The following is a 19,301-nucleotide window of genomic DNA, read 5'->3' as shown; positions in this document are numbered from 1 at the left end:
GGAGTAAATTGATAAATTAAACAGCGATAAATCACCAGGACCATATGATATTCACTCAAATGTTCTGAAGGAAGTGAAATATGAAATTCCGGAACTATTGACTGTGGTATGTAAGGTGTTGATTACATCAGCTTCTGTACAAGATGACTGGAGGGTAGCTAATGGAACACCTATTTTAAAAAAAGTTTCAGAGGCGATCTGGCAATTGCAGGATGGTAAGGCCAACTTCAGTCCCAGGAAATTGGTTAGTAAAAAGCAAAATTATCAGGCGCACAGATAAAAACAACACAGCTTTTGTAAAGCAAAATTGTGCCTTACCAATCTGCTAGAATTCTTTGAGGGAGTCAACAAGCATGTGGACCAGGGGGATTCAGTTGGTATAGAGTACTTGGACTTTCAGAAAGCCTTTGACAGTGTCCCTCATCAAAGGCTCTTAAGCAAACTAAGCAGCCGTGGGATAAGGGGGAAGGTCTTGTCATGAATCAGTAACCGGTTAAAAGATAGGAAACAAAAGGTAGGAATAAATCGTAAGTTTTCACAACAGAGAAAGGTAAATGGTGGGGTCCTGCCAAGGATTTGTACTAGGACAAGTGCTGTTCAGCATATTCATATATGATCTGGGAAAAGGGATGAGCAGAGAGCTGTCAGAGTTTGCAGATAGTTCAGTCCAAAGCTGACTACAAAGAATTATAATGGGATCTCACTGGACTGAGTGACAAAATGGCAGATTAAATTCAATGTTGAAAAGTTCAAAGTAATGTACATGGGAAAAAATGATCCCAGGTAGACATATAGAATGATGAGGTCTAAATTAGCTGCTACCACTCAAGAACAAGATCTTGGAGTTGTCATAGATAGTTCTCTGAAAACCTCCATTCAATTTGCAGCAGCAGTCAAAAAGGCTTACCGAATGTTAGGAACCATTAGGAAAGGATAGATAATAAACCAGAATATATCATAATGCCGCTATACAAATCCATGGTATGCCCACACCATGAAAAGTGCATGCAGTTCTGGTCATCTCATCTTGAAAAAGATATATTAGAATTTGAAAAGGTGCAGAGAAGGACACCCCCAATCATTTTGGTTATGGAACAACTTCCATATGGGGAGGGATTAAAAAGACTCAGTGGAAATGTTCAGTTTAGAAAAGAGATTAGCATATAACCCATTAGCTGAGTTCTTTAAAATCAAGAATGATATGGAGAAAGTGAATAGGAAAATGTTTATCCCTTCCCAGAACCCAAGAACTAGGGTCACCCAATGACATTAACAGGCAGCGGTTTTAAAACTGAACAAAAAGGAAGTATTTCTTCACACAATGCACAGTCAACATTTGGAAGTTGTTGCCATGGGATGTTGTGAAGGCTGAAAGTAGAAGTGGGTTCAAAGAAGAATGAGAGAAATCATGGCGAATAGGTCCATCAATGGCTATTAGTCAAGATGCATAGGGATGCAACTAAATGCTCAAAGTGTCCCTAAACCTGCAGCTGCCAGAGGCAGGGACTGGGTGACAGGATGGATCACCTGATAAGTTTCCTTGTTCTGTTGATTCCCTCTGAAGCATCTGTCACTGGCTGCTGTCAGAGACAGGATACTGGTAGTGGGACATTGGTCTGACCCATTATGGCTGTTGTTATATGCTGAAACTAAGGGAATGAAGTTCATTGGTGGGTCCAGAGGGGGAATATGTGCAACTGTACAGACTACCTTGAAAGAACACCAAAATCCTTATAGCTTTAAACATTTAACAATAGATGAAAATAAGGTAGGCTTTAAAAAACATGTCCTTATCTTCCTGTAGTCCTGCCTGCAGGCTTCCAAGCAGAATGTGATCATCTGCTAGTGGGCCAAAACAAGTACCTGAAATGCAATTCCCTTAGGAACTGAAAACTCCAGGATTGTACTCTGTGTCTTTCTTCCTCACAGGTGCAGCAGATGCTGAGACACTTCGTGAAACTTCTTTGGCTAGTTCCCAGTTCAGTAAGTTGTTTGTTTATGCTATGAGAGTGATCTAGGACTGTTGTGTACTTACAGGTTTCTGCACTTAAGAACAGATTAAAGAAAGTCTCCACAACTACTGGCGATGGTGTGGCAAGAGCATTCCTAAAAGCCCAGGCCTCTTTCTTTGGGAGCTACAGAAATGCACTGAAAATTGAACCCGTAAGTAGGACATCAATATGTTAACACAAATGCAGATGTGTAGCGGTGATGGAAATTGCCCATAAGCTGTTCGTATGCATAAGGAATGGAGTGGTGAATAATACTAAGGATACTATAAGAGCTGTCAAGTGATTAAAAATTAATTACGATTAATCACACAATTAATTGCACTGTTAATAGAATACCATTTAAATACTTTTGGATGTTTTGGCACCTTATAGACTAACAGACATTTTGGAGCAGGAGCTTCCGTGGGTGAATACCCACTTCGTCAGATGACATACATCTGACAAAGTGGGTATTCACCCACGAAAGCTCATGCTCCAAAACATCTGTTAGTCTATAAGGTGCCACAGGATTCTTTGCTGCTTTTACAGATCCAGACTAACACGGCTACCCCTCTGATATTTGGATGTTTTCTATATTTTCAAATATATTGATTTCAATTACAACACAATACAAAGTGTTCAGTGTTCACTTTATATTTCTTTTTTATTACAAATATTTACATTGTAAAAAACAAAACAAATAGTATTTTTCAGTTCACCTAACACAGATACTGTAGTGCAATCTCTTTATCATGAAAGTTGAACTTACAAATGTAGAATTATGTAAAAAAACAAAACCCTGCATTCAAAAACAAAACAATGTAAAACTTTAGAGCCTACAAGTCCACTCAGTCCTACTTTTTGTTCAGCCAGTCGCTCAGACAAGCAAGTTTGTTTACATTGGCAGGAGATAATACTGCTCTCTTCTTGTTTACAATGTCACCTGAAAGGGAAAACAGGCATTCGCATGGCACTGTTGTAGCCGGCGTCACAAGATATTTACATGACAGATGCGCTAAAGATTCATATGTCCCTTCATGCTTCACCATTCCAGAGGACAATAATCCATGCTGATGACAGGTTCTGCTCGATAATCATCCAAAGCAGTGTGGACCGATCCATGTTCATTTTCATCATCTGAGTCAGATGCCCCCTGCAGAAGGTTGATTTTCTTTTTTGATGGTTCAGGTTCTGTAGTTTCTACATTAGCGTGTTGCTCTTCTAAGACTTTTAAAAGTATGCTCCACACCTCATCCCTCTCAGATTTTGGAAGGCACTTCAGATTCTTAAACCTTGGGTTGAGTTCTGTAGTATATTAGACATCTCACATTGGTACCTTTTTTGCATTTTGTCAAATCTGCAGTGAAAGTGTTCTTAAAATGAACAACATGTGCTGGGTCATTATCCAAGAATGCTATAACATGAAATATATGGCAGAATGCAGGTAAAACAGAGCAGGAGACATACAGGTCTCCCCCAGGGAGTTCAGTCACTAAGTAATTAACACGTTTTTTGTTTTGTTTTTGTTTTTTAATGAGCATCATCAGCATGGAAGCATGTCCTCTGGAATGATGGTTGAAGCATGAAGGGACATATGAATCTTTAGCACATCTGGCATGTAAATATCTTGCAAAGCTCGCTACAACAGTGCCATGCGAATGCCTGTTCTCCCTTTCAGGTGACATTGTAAACAAGAAGGCGGCAGCATTAGCTCCTGCAAATGTAACCAAACTTGTTTGTTTGAGCAATTGGCTGAACAAGAAGTAGGACTGAGTGGACTTGTAGGCTCTAAAGTTTTACATTGTTTTGTTTTTAAGTGCAGTTATGTAACAAAAAAAATCTACATTTGTAAATTGCACTTTCACGATTAAGAACTTACACTACAGTACTTGTGTGAGCTGAATTAAAAATACTATTTCTTTTGTTTATCATTTTTACAGTGCAAATATTTGTAAAAAAAAATATTAGTGAGCATTGTACACTTTGTATTCTGTGTAATAATTGAAATCAATATATTTTAAAATGTAGAATAACATCCAAAAATATTGAATACATTTCAATTGGTATTCCATTGTTTAACAGTGCGATTAAAACTGTGATTAATCGTGGTTAATTTTTTTATTCACAATTAATTTTTTTTGTTAATCGCATGAGTTAACTTCAATTAATTGACAGCTGTAATTATAAGGCTTTTATGTAAATCAATATTGCAAACGCAGCTGGAATGCTGCATGTGATATTGGTCACTGAATCTCAGAAAAGAGATTTTGGAAATAGAAGGGTTCACCAAAGAGGAATGAGAGATGAAGGGCCTGGAAGAACTCGTGTATAAAGAGAGATTAAAAAGAATTAGGATTATTTACTTTAGAAAGGAGATGATTTAGAGGGGACATGATAGAAATATGTAAAATAATAAATGGTGTGAAAATGTAGATTATTAACTCCTGTTCACTCTGTCTCATAACACAAAAATAAGGGGATATTAATTTAAATTTAAAAGGTGGATAATTTAAAACAAATAAAAAGAAATACTTTTTCACACCACATATACTTTTACTGTGGAAGTCAGTGTCATAGGAAGGCATTGAGACCAAGAATTTAGCAAAATTCAAAAGCAGATTGGATATTTATATGGATAGCAACAATAGCCAGAGCCATTATACTTGATGACAAAAAAGTTTTGAAGGGATATTAATCTTAATACGTCAGGGATTAAGCTAATGTCTAACTATTATAGACCAGGAGGAGACCTATGTGAGGGCTGATTATCCCACAGCTACCTACTGTGGAATTATTGTACTGTCTTCTGACCACAGTCAGAGACACTTTATTGGGCTAGATTGACCTCAGTTCTGATCCAGTCCAGCAATACCTCTATTCCCATGTAAGAGTTTTATGAAGCTCTGCTCATGGTGATTGTCCTCCTCTGAGGACACAGAATACGTTTGTAGTCCTATTGGCCCATGACAGGTAGGAACTGTGTAGATGATATTATGAACAAGTTAGCTATAATGCACAAGGTTTGAGCCAGAAGGCACATAGAGGATGGAAGGGGCTAATAGTTTAATGATCCATAGAATATTTCTAACAGTCTTAGTGAGAGTCCTGTTCCCTTTCTCAAAACAGAGGAAACTACCAGACACGTAAATTAAAGCAAAATGTGGGGGATATTTTTTACCTAATGTTTAGGCACCCATTAAGGCCACTGCAGTTTGGACTAATGGGAGGTGCACAAGAAAATCCCCACGGAGTGGAGAATACCTTTTGCTTTAATGCTTTCATCCATGATTGTTTTTCCTTGAGCATTCAAGGATCATAATGGAGAATTGGTGAATGCAGTGAGGAGCAGGAATAATATAGGGAGAGGCTGAGTTGGAATAATGGGGGATGGATGGGTTAGTGATGACTCAAAGGGTGCTGTTTTCTGCATTCTGTCTCTAGGGATGAATGCAGGATTCTGGTGTGCAGGCATGTAAACACATTTCACACACACTGTTTGTTAGAACAAAAGACAGAATTTGGGCTACAGATGTTGGTTTTTTGATTTCCTTATATTTTCCCTGTCCCCTTCATTACTGCTGTAATATTTAGCATACTATGAATTATTTGTGGATTTTATAAAGCTGGAGAGAAGGAAATAGCTTGATTAGATTTTTTAATAGTCTATCCAACGTCTTCAATGAATGAGCATCATTCCACTCAGACATATTCACTGTTCAAAAATAACACTATTGAATTCAGCAGAGCTGAGTCTGTTTCTCCTATTCTGATAGCAAGGATATATGTATGGTATGTGTATAAATATAAGTGCATTTGATCTATCTGTGTATGGCTCATAAAAGTATAAGTACGAATGTTATGCTTTTAAAGTACCAAATATGAACTAACAGGAGCTACTTTAATTCCCATCCATATAATTAACAGAAGTGAAAGCAGCAATGCAGCCTGGCTGTAAGCCTCCTTTATCCATGTCAAGCAGACACCCACTTCCCCTCATTCGTTTAGGCCTTTCTTGCTCTCTGACACTCCTCCCACTAGTTGCCAGGCAACTCTAGGAGTATTGGTGTGCATGCTGCTTGGATATGTGTGAGGGATTAACTAGTTAAGGTTGGGGTTTTTATGAAGAAGAATACAATTTTAAATTGATTTACTGGGAATAACATCTGGTATTTTGAATGCTGAATGTTACAGATGAGATATCAAACTTAATTGATGATGAGACACACCTTTGAAACTACAATTCCGTCTTTTAGGGAGAGCTAATCTGAACAAGTAAAAAGCCTCATTTGATTCGCACATTATTCCCACAAACAGAAACTTTAAACATAATTGAAAAGTTCCATTGTACAAATCTGTCTTTAAAACCCTATTTTATAGGAGGTTCTTAGTCTGATCTCAAAGATCAGGGAGTATGAAGGAACAGCGATTTCTAAGTCCTTATGTGCATTATTTCATAATAGTATAACATTTTTGATGCTGTAACAATGATGTTCTATGAAAACAGAGCAGCTTTGTATACTAGAACCAGCTCAATGGAGTTGGCTAGAATGCTATGTTCAATCCCCACACTTTTCAAACTGTCTTAATGGACTGGTAATTAAAGCATAGGTCTTGGAGTCAGGTGACCTGGACTCTGTTACCATTTCTGCCAAGGACTTCCTGAATACTCTTGGCCAATCATACAATCCATGAATACTTCAGGGTTTCTTCTGTAAAATACTGATAACTTATCTACTTCAGTGGAGAGGGATGGTTTTGAGGAGTGCAGTGCTTTGGGAATTAGTTCAAATTCTATTGAGGAAAAACTTTAAATTTTGCCTGATGCATAGTGAATCTCAGAGTGCAGAACATCGTTCCAGACTGACCACCCATACAGTCAAACTGTGAATAGATTGACACTCAGCTTGAACCATTATGGGCCTAATTTCTAAGAGCACAAGAATAAGTACGAAACAAGCAAGGGGATGCAGGAGAGTTGCCAGTCAGCTTTAGGAAATTCTCCTTTGTCAACATCTTGGTCACCTCTCAGCCTATTTCATTCACTCAGACATCATCCATGTGGTCAAACAGTATTCAGTGTGGGGAGAAATGTTCCCTCATGATGGAGGATTGACCAGGTCTGGTTAAGGCAGGAGCCCAGTTTTTTGTGCTGCACTGCTGAGACATCTTCAGCTGCTGAATCTCATTCTGGTTTGGCAGTCCAACAGAGGTTTGTGAACTGGAAGAACCATACACCTGAAAAAGCTCTTCATGGCAATGTTTTCCAAACAATGAAGGTTTTAGTTTTAGTTCACATTTGCTATAGTTAACTTTCAAAACTGTCACTGAATTTAACAGGGTCAAATTAAATTGTTCTTGGTGTTTTGAAATTAATTGAAAAGCAAATGGAGAAGCAGCTTTAGGCAAAGGCCTTCTAAGAGGACGAGTAATATTTTAAGATATTTCAATCTGGTCTGCCTTTGATATTGTCTTTTCTAACATTATTGCACTCTTCAGCATGTCAGTGTAAATGTGCACCTAGGCAATAATGGACATGATCTGTGGAGACCCCACCTCTTACAAAATCACAGTATATAGTGAACAATGAGTGATAAATAGGAAGATAATTGCCAGGAAAGCGCTACTCTTAATTTTTGATAGTGATCATTTTATAAGACAGTTTACTAATGTAAACCAACTCATGTGGTGTGCACAGACTTTTGGGGGCAAGCAAAGTGGGATCATGCTGCTCGATCATTACTTTTTCATTTTTTCTTTGTGGCCCAGAATTTGTCAAAAGATGGACTCTCAAACACGATATCTTTAAGAAACTTGTTAATTAGGGCTGACTAGCAAATAAGAATTCTGTTTTGCAAAAAAAAAAAAGGGGGGGGTTGAAATTTGTTTTTGATCCACTTCGGAATGAAAATGAGATCTTTCAAAAAATTTCACAAAAAAGGGCAAAGACCCATCCCGGAATAGCTAACGGGTCAGAGGTTAGGGCACCTCATATAGGATGCAGAAGACCTAGGTTCAAGTCCCTGTTCTGCCTGATTCTGACTCAGTCACTCTCTTTCTCTCTTTGGCCCAATGAATATTTAAAGTGTGTATATAAAGTGGAACAATTCCAGAGGAGAGAGAGAGAGACTGACAATAGCCCCCGGTGGTAAGGAATGTGGGAGACCCAGATTCAAATCCCTAGTTTGCCTTATTTGAAGCAGGGTCTTACACATCCCTAACTATTGAACTACTAGCTTTTCTTGTGTGAGTCTCTCACTCACCCTACCCACCCGAAATTCCATCTTGTACCTGAGAAATCCTTCCAGTTACATTTTTCTGCAAAACATTTCAGTGTTGACACAGCATTTGTTGGGGAAAAAATTCCCAACCAGCTCTAATGTTAACTTATCTTTTATTACATGGAGCCTCTCATCCCAAAGGTTATGAGGTTACATACTAGACATATAAGACAATACTTCGACCAGCAGTTAGTTGTGATGTTAAACTATCCACTATCTTTAGTAATCTAGAGCTTTAGAATTAGGAAGTATTTCTAGATTGTAGAATCTACAACACTACACTTAAGGACAAAGACTGATGTAGTAAAATTACTGATGCATTCACACTGCCCACTGAGTTTTTCTGTAACTGTTCAATGTCAAATCTTAAACCATGGAAGAATTTGTCGCATATAATGTATATACTGTTCCCCACTTCTCTGTTAAATGAAGTACATAAAGAGGCAACATACTTATCTTTATTGAGGTAAGATTTTACCCTTAGATATGTTACCTACAGTTTTAAAAGACATCTATCTTTCTGACATCACAGATACCTCCTATTGTTAACCTGAATGATTACGCTGAATTTTTGTGATTATTAATTCTTTACATCTTTTAAGAGCAGATGAATTCATGATCATCTCTCAAACACTAAAGCCAGAAAATTGGATCACCCTCAAAAGAAATAAATACAATATTTTGTTAAATATTTATAGCTTCATACATGTTGGTAATTGTAGAGAAAGACAGAGTCAAGACTTTCAAGTTTGTCTCCTCAAAAATGTTAACTGTGCTCTTTCCTGGGGTGACACCTAGTGGTTAGAGCTAACATTTCCTCACTTTTCTTCCTCCTACATAGTTAATATTCATATTCTCTTTTTAAGAAACAAATGTAATAACACCTATGATAGAGATCAGCGTAGTAGACAAACTCCATGAAAAGGAATGCTATTTAGGGCATAGTACAATAGAATGTATAGGTTCAAAAGTTTTATCTTGCAGTACAGCCTACTCTAAACTACAGGTGAGTGCTTGCATGTTAGAGGCATGTCACTTTATCTGACTAATCTAATGAGTTTGACATGCCATCTTCTCAAAAGACTGGCATTGCTATCTCTTTTGTTTCCATTGGGGCAGGTATGGATTTTCAGTTCTTTGCTGTCTGCCTTGTGGTTTATCCCAGCACAGGTCAATGTCTGTCATGTTCCAAAGACTTCACTCCTGTAAGATGGTGGCAGTAGCTGATAAGCTTACATGAAAAGATACTTATGCTACCTCTCTTTTGTCCACATTTGTATTTCCTGCATTCTTCCATTAGAATCATACCAGCAGACTAGAATATTTTCTATTTGATAGAAGGGTAGATAGAGGAGCTTGTTTACCTGTATTTTGTTTACTAGGCCACATTAGTTATCTAGGCAAATATTTCTCCTTTCACATCTTGGTCCTGATCAGTAATATTTCATTGACATTAGTATAACATGAGTTTAAACTTCTTCTGGACCTCTTTCCTCATGTGGGATCTAATACCTTTCATAGAAAAACCAGGAAAAAAGACTTAATTTTCCAATTTTATTTAGACGCTGAAATCTAATTCTGAAGGACCCATTCTAAGTTTAGTGTCCTCTCTAAAATTTCCTTCTGAGTTTGCTATTATCACATGAAACCATATATAGTAAAAACTGTAGTTTCTGTAATTAACTCTGTATACTTGATATGACAGGTATATGAACTATGACATAAACCCTTAAATAGACCCTTTTTCTTCTGACAAGGTGTTTGAGAACCCTGACTGGAGTGATGCTCTCTAATGTACACTGAGAAAAGTATGGGTCTTGGTTTGCTATTTTTTAAAGAGCTGGCCTGCCTCACCCGAGATTTAGTAATCCTTTTGTCAGGGTGTTGAACTTCACATTCTTTGCAAAGTGTTTTTTGCTTTCATTACTGTGTTGCTTTTCTCTCATTTACAAAATCTGTTTAATCCTCATTTTAAGAGGATTGTGAGGACCCTCTGTCCAGTTCTGTGGTAAGAAAGCAACTCTCTTCAGCGCAGTGGGTCTGTTGTGACATCTGTATGTGCTTTAATGTTTGCCAGCATATGACAAGTTGTCCCTCTACTTTCAGACATCCTCTATAAGGGTGTGAAATGACTAATACAGTTATTCTGCTGTCCTCTGTGAGGATTATATTACATCTCCTCATTGGTTCACATTGTTTTCTTAATAAGGTCTAATCAAGACCTTTAGCATTCTACCCTACTGCATAGTCTTCGTCTTTCTAGGTAGATTAGAGTGTTGAAATTACTTCATTCAAACCTCTGTCCTGCATATTGAGGCACCACTGGTTACTCAGCAGGACTATACTGTTTCTTAATAAAAATAGGTTTGAAAAAAAGGGAATGGTTGGTGGTGTTCAGAAAAAAAATAACTTCAGGCTGCCCACAGATTACATATTTCATAGTCAAAGGCAATGAAAAATATTTTGAGCCAAATATTACCCTTCCATAACATTGTTGTCATCTTATTGAGAGTGACCTCTGGATTTGTAATCTGCTTTTAACTCTGGCAGTGCATTGCCAGTAATTCTTTGTGACCCTATTTTTGTAGGCCCCTTTCAAATCAAAACTGTTTTGTGTTGTCACTGCTGGCTCTGCCTCATCAGTGAAGCTACCATATACTTCCCAGATCTGTGTTGGCATCAAACAATAGAGTGATAGAGGGTATATGTGTGTGTTGTTTTAAAGAGACAATTGATATTTTCTGTTCCATTCAAAACATATTGGAGAATGTTTTGCAAAGAAAACAGCAGCAATAAAATTAATAGGGAACAATATTAGTGAAATTTTAAGATAATAATTAATAAAAATATAACTGGCATAGATAGTTATTTGTATCCCTAGAGTGGTTCTGATACTGTACAAGATTGCTGATAGTTTTAAATTATACAAGAGTTCATCACAGGTTTTCTGTATAACCTTGATATTTCACGTTAAATAGTAAATAGATATCACATTGACAATTATATGGTTTTAAAAAGAAAATGTCTTATTGAATTCTTAATTAGTTTCCTCTGTGTCCTCACTGTTGTTTTCTTTTACATTATACTGGTTTATCAGAATGAACAATAACTTGTTGTGTAACTGGTTCGTTTATGAATGACTTAACAGTTCTGAATTTATTTGGATTGAATTTAGCTTAAATCATATCCAAATACATCCAGGTAAAACTAAATATCGAATCTCAGTGGACAGAAGCAAATGTACCTTTCCACTTCCACACGCATCATGCACTTTCCATGATGAAGTTAATTGGTAATTTACTAAGCCTGATGAGGACGACTGAATGTTCAGGTTTATTTTTAACGCACTCACAGCATTTCTTTAAGATAGTGGGCAAATATTATTTGCCAGGTGCAATGAATATCAGAGTCATTATTATAACTCTAATACTTCAAAATTTGCTATGAAAATTATTAGATATACAAAAATAGAAAATATGTAAACAACCCCAAATAGCCCTAACCTATTAATATATAGTATATTATCAGTTTTCAAATTACTTTAACTGACTTATATAGTATATGTGTGCATGTGGAGGGAAAGAAGGAGGAGAGACAGTATACCTCATATCATGGGAAATATGTTTGTCTAGCCATTAGAAATTACTGAATTAGGAGCAAGGATCCAATTAGATCTCAATAAGTTCCAAATGTGAGCTACTTACTGCATTTACATCAGCTGTGCATTTAAGAATTGACACATGAAAATATATCTTCTGTGGCACATATCCCTTTGCAATGCAGTCAGCTCTTCCGTTGTCTTGCATTCTTTAACTGCTGTACTTCCTAAATTTGGTTCTCTTTTCCATTGACTTTTCTTTGCACAAAGAACAGTTGTTAATTGCTTTCTTCTTATCTTTATTGTACTAGATGGGGAATGTTGCCTTAGAGCTGGAGTCTAAATAAGATGAGATGAGAGATCACACTTTTAATTTTTGTAATAAATAATTCATTTTTTAAATGATGTAATGAGGAACTTTGAGGCATTATAGAAAATAATCATTCTGAGTGAAAAATCCCATCTTTTCCTTTATTAACAGTTACATTTAGTTAATTTTATAGGAAACAAAATGTATTAAACTTTTTAACCTTTTGTCATAGTAGTACAAGGATCAGCAACCTTTGGCACTCAGCTCACCAGGGTAAGCACCCTGGCAGGCCGGTCCGGTATGTTTACCTGCCGTGTCCGCAGGTTCAGCCGATCGCGGCTCCCACTGGCTGCAGTTCGCTGCTCCAGGCCAATGGGGGCTGCAGGAAGCCACAGCCAGCACATCCCTTGGCCTGCGCTGCTTCCCACAGCCCCCATTGGCCCAGAGCGGCAAACCGCAGCCAGTGGGAGCTGCAATCGGCCGAACCTGTGGATGCGGCAAGTAAACAAACCGGCCCGGCCTGCCAGGGTGCTTACCCTGGCGAGCCGCATGCCAAAGATTGCCAGTCCCTGTAGTAGTATATCAGTGTAAGGAAATATAAAAGAGAAAGTGGAACGTAATACTCCCATGATGGATATAAAACAAACTGAAGGAATTTCCATTATTGTACATCCCACCATTTACTTTCTCTGAAAAAACCATTGCTGCATGTTTATAAGCTTATCCCTTCATCCTGTATTTATTGATAAAGGTGTTTCTGCTAATTGATGTGCATAACATATATAAAATATGTAAAAGTGCCTGCGCACCCTGTTTAACCTTCAATATCCTATCTGGTTTCTTGTTTTGGATTATAGACTGGAGCACAATAATTAATGGAAGCCTACCCTACCTATGTAGTTCCTGAGAGTGCATAGTGTGGGGAAAGGAGACAGGGAAGATTCCCTATATATACTTTTTTGTGACAAAAGCAGATGCTATAGCACTGCTCTCACACATCCACTCCAGCAGTGCACTTCTGAGAGGCACTGGGATTGACCAGTGCTAGAATTGTTGCTAGCCCTTGAGCAGTGCAATCCCTCCCTCAAGGGTGCAGTCTGGGCCTCCTGCCCTACCCCGCAGTCCAGTGCCAGCTGCGGTGCTCCGTGCTCCTTAAGTTCACATCATGGCCTGCGGAGATCTTCTGATTCTTTCCGTTTGTGACCATTCTAAATAGAAACTCACCTAATACGATACATATTGTTAGCAGACAGCACTCTTCTTTCAGTCCCTTGGCTGTGAATTCTGCTACAGAACCCAGGCTTCTAGATTAAAAGGTCCATTTCATGGTATTGACACCTTGTGTTGATTGTGCTGCACTGACTGGATGTTTTATGTGCATGCTTCATACAGTTAAATGCTTCCAAGTAAATCTATTTTGAACATTCACCTTGGAACTTGGTTCTGTCTTCCAAATCAAGAGCTTCAGATACCTCCAACTCTATGTAGGATTTGGTTTTTTAAGTAGAGAAGAAACCTTTCTCAATTAAAAGGCATCAAAGCTGCTTTCAAAAATTAAATATTGTAATTTAAAAAGCCAACCCTTTTTTTGTTGTCAGCAGAATTTTACTAGAAAATCTTAAGTCTCATAGTCATTATTATAAATTGTGATAGTAATAAAATGTGGCGTAGCCACTGAATTGCTAGGTTTCTCCTGGACAGAGAAGTCTGTTCTAGACTACCCCAAATGGCTTGTCATAGGCCTCCACTACCCCAGACTACTTGTTTAACAAGTGATCAGTCTTGATAAGATTTCTCCTTATGCAAAACCAGGATGAGTTTTGAGTGGGATGTTGTAGCCACATGCAGTAAAACCAGTGTGGTTGTTCTGGTGCAGTATATGTGCTGGTTAAGATTACTACTTTGTAGGGGGTGGGATGGTATTACTCTTTACTCTTTAACAAGCTGGTCACTTAAAGTCATATTTTGTTAACTTATTTAGATTGCACTCTTCCACAGAAAAGTGCTGGAGTGGAGTAGGGAAGAGAAGAGCTCTGAGGTGTTTCCACCAACTTCTTCCATAGTGGTTTCATCCTTAGAACCTTGGATCTGTGAGGTTCTAAGCACTTCCACCCTGGCAGAAGGGGCTCCCATTTCCTCTGCAGCTTTTGGACAGGATTTCCCCTTCTACCGTCTTTGGCTGTCTCTGAGAAGTCCCATTCAAGGGGATTCCACAGCAGATGTAGAGTTCCATTGGGAACAGATCCGTGTGGTAGTATAATGTTCATCTAGATGCCCTGCAGAGTTGGTATGGAGCATAGAATGGATAGATGTAGACCATCTCCCCTCCCATGGATCCTTGGGCTTGCTGAGGGCTCTCACTGTGGCCCAGGTTGCAGCTATAGTCCTGTGGAGGTTAGCACACAATCTTCCTTTTCATTTGCTGGCACATCTCATTTTTGTGAGGGTTACATTTGCGGATATGAGCAGGGATTGATAATGTAGATTCTTGTTGTCTGTATTCACTGTGTTACAGGTTGCTTCCTGGTGAATGATGTGAATCTCCAATGCAGTTCCTAGTGTAGAAATTGTATTGTATTGTATAGTTTTATCAGGAAGTTTCCTCTCAGAAGCAGTCATTATTAAAACCTGTTATGAACGTGTGTGGTTTTGAAAATATCTTGATTATTATCTTTCAGTTTCATTAGCATGGTCCAACTGATTTTAGTTATACATTGTAGTTCTTGTGAATAAAACTGAGAAAATGTCCTGTAATGTTAGAACGTATGGACAGTTGAGATGACTTGGTCAATTAAATCTGATTTATTGAGACAGTATTATGTAGTCAGAAAACTATAAATTTACACCATAAGTCTTTTATACGCCAGCTGGTTTCATATTGGGCAACAGTAGGAAACTAGAGTAGTATGTCAAGATCAAATGTGATGTTTTTGAAGCTATTACACCATTTGGTGATTCTTCAAGTACAGTTTTGGCCCTTAAAAATTTATTCTGGAAGAAACAGCATCTCTGTTTTACAGGAGCTCAGTGTTGTTCAATGGAAATCACCCTTCAGAGAAGTAAATCTCATACAAGAAAGGAGGACGTTTTAAAGGGACAGTACTAGGAGGGTGGATTATATTTTTGTTTTATGTGTTTGTACAGCATTTCACACAGTTAGGTGCTGGTTCATGTCTAGGTGCTACCATAACACAAGAAGTAATAATACATAGAAATTAATGTATTTTTGTTCGAGAAGGTGTTAAAGTAACAATATGATGGCATGAAACAGGACCAAAATATTAGTGATTCTATAGTTGTCTCTTGTTCAAAATATTTTCTTGTCATCAATATCTATTAATCCATAGCCATTAGATCTAAGGAGGACAAAAATATGAAAAGAAAAAAATAGATAACGTAGCACAGAGCAAAGTGTCAAATAACAAATGAGCCAAAAGTGCAGCAGTGTGTTGGAATATGGTTCTGAGCATACTAAAATGTGCATATTACATACTGGTGCATGATTCTTCCTAAACAGGCTCTGCGTCTCACACCTACTTTATGTACTACATGGTATGGCTGTTGCCATGGTGAATTGTTTTTTAAGAAATTGAATAGAACAGCAAATAGCTGTTGCAAACTCCCTCTAATTGCTCCCCTACCAGTTGACTGCCTACACAGCCACCTTTTTGATGGTTTTGTTTTTTCAAATATACATTTTTAGTGTATGTATTGAATATGGTGTATGTCCTTCTCTTTACACCAGATTCTTCTAGGGATCTGAGCTCCTTTGACTGTGTCACAGAGACTTTGTCCATTTATGGAAAGAGCAGTGAAAAGAGGTTATCACTGTTTGTACTGCATGTATGCAAAACCCTTCATTAAAGAGAGCAATCCTACTGTGGGGAAAAATGTGAATAAAGAGATCATCTAAACAAAAGCACTTTATTTTGCTAACAATCTGCATGCTCTTATTTGGAGTTACTGTTTGGACATTTACTAGGAACTTTCTCCCACTCAGTACTTTTTTCCTGCTCGGTTTCTATAGTGTACTCCCAGTCTTCTGATTGTTTAAGCAATCTGTTGCTATTTAATGATTGCAGTGCCCCAAATTCAGCGTCATGACTTCACTGCCAAGTAGGAGGAGGCAAAGATGGATTATGAGAGAGGGGAAACCCTATGTGATATACAAGGGAATTAAGATGAATTGGATTCCTATGTACTCTAGGAATGAAACTTCTGCAATTGTCCCTAGTGTGAAGATCATTTAATGACACATGTAGTTTTTTAAGGCACTGTTTGCACATGCTCATTTTTAAGCCACCTGTGGTTCTTTTTAAGTATATAACATAATGAAAAATATTCAGGGAAAAAATAAACCGAGAGTTGAAATCACTGCAAGTAAGAGCTTCTTTGAATGTTGGGGAAACTATTTTTTTCTGATTAGTTCTTCGTATTTTCATTTCAGTAATTGTTGTTGTGTATTTTCTGTCGAGACGTGTTCCTAAGCAGTCACACTATCCTGTCTTTGCTTTTGCTATTTTTAAATGTATAAACATAGCTGTTTTTTCTCACAAGTGCTTGCTCTACTGCAATTATGAACAATATTTAATGAGAGTGATATCAATATCCAAATGAATTAATGATATACAGGAAAGGTATATTTTAAAATTTCTTTTTATATAACAGTTGTTAATTATCTTTTGAATGCAATAACTTTGTTGTTTCTCAAATGTTAGGTGAAAGAATATTGTTTTTTGCAACCCTATAAATTGTATCGGAAAAGAACAATGTCACTGGATTGAAAACTGGCTTAAACATGTAAATGGGACAATAATGAATAGCAGTACCCTGAGATGGCCAGTATGACTGGTCTGCATACACAGAGGCATCATATCACAAATTATAGTCTCTCTATGTGTAATTCTCATGTAACTGGGCCAAGTTCATTTCTGGGCACCTCATTACCAGACAAATACTAAATTGGAGGGAGTTCAAAAAAGAGCAAAAAAACCTAAGTTAACTTACAAGAAAAGATTAACGGAGCAAAATATTACTGTTTGGTTAAACAATACCTAATGCGGGGACATAACACTCTACAAATATTCTAATCATTCACTTCTCACGGAGGAAAGTATTTAGTTTGGTAGTGGGGCTGGGATGGAAATGGAAAGGAAAAGTTTGTGGAAATTTGCTGTGAGTTGTGCTGGAGGTAGAATCCCATCCAAGGGGAAGGATGGAAGTCACATGATTAACAAGTAGACTGAACAAAGCACTAGTTAATCCATCTTGTCCAGAACAGTCCTGCACTAGGAGGTGGACAGGACGGTCTAATGGGGCTTTTCCATCTCTAACTTGGTCTGATAAAATTAGAGCAGCATAGCATGTAAGTGAGGGTCATGTACTTCAGGTCAGAGTCTGCACTGAAGGAAAGGGGTTGTGTACTGTGCATCTCAGAGGAGCACCATCAGGAATGTAAACTAGAACAGGATACTGGGACTTGAATGTTATTTCTTGGATGATAGTATTCGCAGGACTAGCCTGAGACTACTGATGTGAGGAGCACTTTACCTGCTACATACTGACACTTCAGTGTTCTGTGTTATTTTGGTTTGACATAAACCCTGAGAATGCTAAAGTGAAGCATCCTATATTCTACTGTATCAGTAATTTTGCAGCCTCAGTCGTGGGAGTGTGCTCAGCCGTCAGAGACTGGATGGAGTCACTGTCTGTCTTCCACGTAAGTGTAGAAGAAATAAAACATGCTTTATTCAAAAGTCTCTATATCTACCCATTACCAGAGAAGAGCTGTACAATAGCGAGTAGAACCATAATATTTCAGCTTTACTACGGAAGGATTTATATGTTCAACTAAGACAGTATTCTGTTGCGACTTCCTCACTTGCTTTTCTCTTTGTGCCTTTATTTATACTTGTGTTTTTGTTATTCCTCTGTTTCTTGTTTTGAGATTTTATTTTATTTGTGCATTTTGACATACTTGTTGCCTGCCTTTCCTCCCTGTTATTTTACTTGTAACTGAGGGTGTGTAAGCTCAGCAAGCAGTGACGCAGTGTCCAAAGGCTGCCATGCAGGAAAAGTTGGAGGCATCTGCAGAACTAATAGTGCGCAAGGGACTTGGAATAGAACAGTAATGCAGCATGTAAACAAACAGAAACATAAAATAATGTGACCTGTTGATTTCTGCTTTTGGGTAACACGTGTCAGTGATTATATGTTTACCAAAGCATCTGTGAATAAGTTTGTTTTGTATTTTACAAAGAGAGCAAGAGGAATTCTCTGAACTATTTTGAGGAAAAACGTGCACACTCTGAAAGTGAGTTGCTATATGGGGGAACTAGTGGGTAGCAAATGTTGTAACTAATTTTAAAAAAAAATGCTAGGACTAGTCCTGCTGCTTAGGCTAGTAAACTGGACCTCAGTATAAGGTAAATTGGTTGAAACAGTAGTTAAAACTAGAATTATAATACAGCCAGTCGGGGAGAAAATATGAGGGCAAACCAGCACAGCTTTGTGAAAGTAAAGTGTCCCCTTGCAATCTGTTATTAAAAGATCCCAAAAAGCAAACAGGGTGGTACGGGTTTGTACAGAATGGGATAGAAAGTAATGATGGAAAGCGTGATATTATATAAAAGGTGCAGCCTCATCTGGAGTACTGCATTTAGTTCTGGTCATCTTATCTGAAAAAAGATATAGCAGAAATAAAGGAGGTTCAGAGAGAGGCAACAAAAATGGTTAGAGGCATAGAAATTCTGTATGAGGAGAGACTGAAGAGGGACTTCTTAGTTCAGAGAAAATATGTCATAGAGGTGCATAAAAGAATGAATGGTGTAAAGATGGTAGATTGGGCACATCTATTTCTTTATGCTTGTAATACAAAAACAAGGGGGCATTCAATCGAACTGAAGGGCGACAAATTTAAAATTGATTAAAGGAATTATTTTTAACATGTCAAATTCACTGTCGTCAGTGAATAAGTGAATTCAAGAGGTTAGTAGAATTAAAGAGAGGATGAAACATTTACATGGATAATGAGATCACCCATTGCTTCCATGATAGAGGCTGGACTGAAGAGCTGGTGGAATGGAGTCACAGCTCACCTCAGAATCCTATTGTGATGTTTTGAT

At 37.8% G+C, this 19,301-nt stretch overlaps 1 protein-coding gene across 7 annotated transcripts in view; it reads left to right on the top strand.

Annotated features, from left to right (window-relative positions):
• The window catches only part of DENND1A (DENN domain containing 1A), a 363,245-nt gene that overhangs the window by 240,984 nt on the left and 102,960 nt on the right, over positions 1–19,301 (top strand). For all 7 annotated transcript variants that reach the window (XM_030535509.1, XM_030535510.1, XM_030535511.1 and 4 more), the window contains one exon: positions 2,038–2,163. In XM_030535509.1, the coding sequence (XP_030391369.1) occupies positions 2,038–2,163 (126 nt within the window). The remainder of the gene's footprint in view (positions 1–2,037; positions 2,164–19,301) is intronic.

This window comes from Gopherus evgoodei, chromosome 16 (assembly GCF_007399415.2).
Source record: "Gopherus evgoodei ecotype Sinaloan lineage chromosome 16, rGopEvg1_v1.p, whole genome shotgun sequence".
NCBI lineage: Eukaryota > Metazoa > Chordata > Testudines > Testudinidae > Gopherus > Gopherus evgoodei.
This window is presented reverse-complemented; position numbering and strand designations above follow the sequence as displayed.